General features: G+C 41.0%; 1 protein-coding gene across 1 annotated transcript; it reads right to left on the bottom strand.

Moving 5' to 3' along the window:
• Window positions 1-219: 219 nt before the first annotated feature.
• LOC142180124 (uncharacterized) lies at window positions 220-1,842 on the bottom strand. The gene is made up of 2 exons (XM_075251054.1): window positions 1,164-1,842; window positions 220-557 (listed from the first exon to the last, which is right to left on the bottom strand). The coding sequence occupies exons 1-2, from the start codon at window positions 1,840-1,842 to the stop codon at window positions 220-222; spliced, it is 1,017 nt and encodes a 338-aa protein (XP_075107155.1).
• Between the last annotated feature and the right edge of the window lie 2,246 nt (window positions 1,843-4,088).

Here is a 4,088-nt window from a genome sequence, read left to right as displayed (position 1 = left end):
TCCTCCCACCAGCACTCGATGGACTATGTAAGGCCCCTGCCAAATTGGCGCAAACTTTCCTTTGGCTTCTTCTTGATGAGAGAATATTTTTTTCAAAACCAACTGCCCCGATGTAAATTGGCGGGGCTTCACCCTTTTGTTAAATACATTGGCCATCCTATTTTGATAAAGCTAACCATGGCACACTGCGTCCATTCTCTTCTCGTCAATGAGCATAAGTTACTCCTGCCTGACCCGTATCCATTTTGCGTCATCCAACTTGGCTTCTTGAATGACCCTTAAAGATAGTATCTCGACCTTTATGGGTATCATAGCTTCGGTGCCAAATACCAACATGTATGGAGTTTCCCTAGTAGATGTCTGATAACCCAGTAAGGCGAAAGATAATTTCTCGTGCCATTGCCTATGATTATCCACTATATTTCGTAGAATCCTTTTAATGTTTTTGTTGGCTGCTTCAACTGCTCCATTCATTTGCGGTTTGTATGCTGTAGAGTTATGGTGGACGATTTTGAACTTCTCACAAATTTTCCTCATGAGGTCACTGTTGAGATTGGCTGTATTGTCAGTGATGATTAAGTCAGGTATCCCAAATCAGCAGACTATGTTGTTACGTACGAAGAGTACCACCACTTTATTCGTGATGGTTTTGTATGTAGAAGCTTCGACCCATTTGGTGAAGTAATCAATTGCTACCAAGATAAAATAGAATCCATTAGATGTAGCAGGCTCTATAGTTCTGATTACGTCCATTCTCCAAGCAGCAAACGTCCAAGGAGAAAGAATTACATTCAACTCATTAGGTGTAACCCGGATGAAATCCTCGTGGATCTGGCACTAGTGACACTTCTACACATAGCGGATACTATCACTTTCCATGGTCATCCAAAAGTATTTGACTCTTAAAATCTTCTTGGCTAAGGTGAAGCCATTCATGTGAGGTCCGAATGTCCCTGCATGTATTTCTTCTAGCAATCTGGTTGCTTCAGCAGTATCTACACATCTTAATACACCCAAGTCTGAGGTCCTCCTTTACAGGACTTCCCTGTTGAGGAAAAGGTTATTTGCTAGCTTTCTGAGCGCTCGCTTATGACTGTTGGTGGCATTATTTAGCTACTTTCTTATTTCGAGAAACCTTTTGATGTCGTAGTATCATGACTTACCATACGGCTCTTCATCTACATAGAAATAATATGCATACTGATCCCTGATCTCTACCTCAATAGGGTCGATGTAATTCTTATCTGGATGTTGGATCATGGATGACAAGGTTACGAAAGCATAGGCAAACTCGTTCTGGATCCTGGGAATGTTCTTGAACTCGATCTTTTTGAACTTCTTACAAAGCTCTGTTACGTAAAGCAGATATGGAAGGATCTTGACGTTCTTGGTAGTCCATTGTCCTTGAACTTGATGTATCAATAAATCAGAGTCTCCTATGACCAGAATCTCCTTGATGTTCATGTCAACTGCCACCCTAATTCCGAGGATGCATGCTTCGTATTCGGCCATATTATTGGTGCAGGGGAACCTTATCTTTCCTGATGCTGGGTAATGTTGTCCTGATTCTGAAACTAAGACTGTCCCAATTCCTATTCCTTTGTAATTTGTCGCTCCGTCGAAGAACATTCTCCATCCTGTGTATGACTCTACAATGTCTTCTCCGGCGAAAAACACTTCTTCATCCGAAAAGTATGCAGTGAACGGCTCATAATCTTTGTCCACTAGATTCTCTGCAAGGTGATCAGCTAAAGCTTGTCCTTTGATGGCCTTCTGCGTTACGTACACAATGTCGAACTCGCTAAGAAGGATCTGCCATTTGGCCAATTTTCCTATAGGCATCGGCTTCTGAAAGATATACTTGAGTAGGTTGAGCTGGGATATTAGATGTTTGGTGTATGATGATATGTAGTGCCTCAACTTTTGGGCTATCCAAGTCAAAGCACATCAGGTGCGCTCTATCAGAGTGTATTTGGCTACACACAGTGTAAACTTCTTGCTTAAGTAGTAGATAGCTTGATCTTTTATCTCGGTATCATCGTGTTGTCCCAACACACATCTCAATGCATTATCGAGAACCGATAAGTATAACAATAATGGCTTCCTAGGCTCAGGAGGAACTAACAGTGGTGGATTTGACAAGTACTCCTTGATCTAGTTGAAGGCTTTCTGACACTCTTCTGTCCACTTTGTAGCGACATCCTTTTTCAGCAGCTTGAAGATAGGGTCGCAAATTATCGTAGACCGGGCTATGAATCTGCTGATGTAATTTAACCTGCCAAGGAAACTCATCACATCCTTCTTGCTTTTGGGTAGTGGTAAGTCTTGAATGACTTTGATCTTTGAAGAATCCAATTCTATCCCTTTCTCACTTACGATGAAACCTAACAATTTTTCGGCAGGGACTCCGAATGCCCATTTTGTAGGATTCAACTTCAAACTATATCTTTGCAAGCGTTTGAAAAAATTTCTTCAGGTCGTCCAAATGTTCTGCACTCTTTTGAGATTTGATAATGATGTCATCTACATATACCTTGATCTCTTTATGGATTATGTCATGAAAGAGGGTCGTCATGGCCCTCATATAAGTAGCACCAGCGTTCTTGAGGCAGAATGGCATGACTATATAGCAATAAACTCCCCAAGGCATAGTGAATGATTCCTTTTTTGCATATTCTTCATACATCAGGATCTGATGGTACCTGGCGAAACAATCCATGAATGACTGCAGCTCGTGCTTCGTGCAATTGTCAATAAGGGTATGAATGTTTAGTAAAGAGAAATCATCTTTTGGACTGGCCTTGTTAAGATCTTGATAATCCACACATATCTTGATCTTCCTATCCTTGTTTGGTACCATACGATATTTGCCAACCATGTGAGATAATTGGTGACTCTTACCACGTTTGCCTCTATCTGTTTGGTTACTTATTCTTTTATTCACAAACTGAATTTTGTCTTGAACTTTCTAAGTTTTTGTTTTACTGGCAGTCTGGCAAGATCTGGAGGAAATCGATGTGAAATGATGTCGGTGCTTAATCCAGGCATGTCGTCATACGACCATACGAATACATTGATGTACTGTCGAAGGAGCTCGACCAATTTTTCTTTTCGCTCTGCTTCTAAATGGATGCTGATTCGTGTTTATTTCACGTCTTCTTTGCTTCCCAGGTTGACTACCTCTATTTCTTCAAGGTTAGACTTTTTCTGGCTTCCCAACTATTCGATCTCTTGTAGCAGATTATCTGGCATCATGCTTTTGTCGTATTCTTCATAATCTGGATCACTTTGCTCGAGGGTTTCATTACATGTCATAATAACGGAATGTGGGTTTTTATCGTTTTGATTACTGAAAAGAAAAACTAAGTATAAATGAAGCGATAAATAAGTTTGCAATAATTTTAAGAAAGCAATTATTTTTATTTCATCAAAGAGGAACGTCTAAGCATTCAAACAGGCAATTGACAAAAGAGTACAGGCACAGTTCAAGCCTCAATTGACAGTGCATTTTTTTAAAAATGTTTTATAATTCCACTCTACCAAGACTCCTGACGAACCAAAGATGGGCTGGCGGTCCAATTCTACAAGTCCTCTACAGGTTCAGCATTCCAAATGTTCGGTGTCTTGATATCAACTTTGTCGCAGAATTCTTCGATCATGGTCACGAACATACTTCCCATTTCATTGAAGATGTCGTCCTCTGGTGTTGAGCTTTGAACTGGACCCAGAACACGCTCTAGCACAAAAGCTTTCTTCCCGAAGCCACCAGTGTAAATCTTTCTAGTTTGAGGCTGATACCCTATGCCGGCTCTACCTTTATTCCCTCTTGGCTCAATCGGTTCTCTTATCCCATCTGATCGAGCTCCCAGCCTGGTCCCTGGTCGGTACCCGTACTTCATCATTTCTCTCATAGCCATCTTTGATCTTTATGGTGACTACATACCCAGATTGTACTCAGTCTCTTCTATCTTTGTGGTCTGCATGATCTCGGCCGCATGAAAAGAAACCCCATCTAATCCTTCTATTAATGGAACTGCATGTTCCAGATAAGCTGACGGGCTCTATTTTCCGTGAACTACAATCTCTTG

This window comes from Nicotiana tabacum, chromosome 4 (genome assembly GCF_000715075.1).
Source record: "Nicotiana tabacum cultivar K326 chromosome 4, ASM71507v2, whole genome shotgun sequence".
Taxonomy (NCBI): domain Eukaryota; kingdom Viridiplantae; phylum Streptophyta; class Magnoliopsida; order Solanales; family Solanaceae; genus Nicotiana; species Nicotiana tabacum.
The sequence above is the reverse complement of the archived record's forward strand: the minus strand, read 5'-3'. Positions and strand labels throughout refer to the sequence as shown.

Coding starts and splice junctions, on each gene's coding strand:
- LOC142180124 (XM_075251054.1), bottom strand. CDS start 1,842: ATGCCTATAGGAAAATTGGCCAAATGGCAGATCCTTCTTAGCGAGTTC. Junction 558..1,163: donor TGTAGATGAAGAGCCGTATG/GTAAGTCATGAT, acceptor CTGACAATACAG/CCAATCTCAACAGTGACCTC.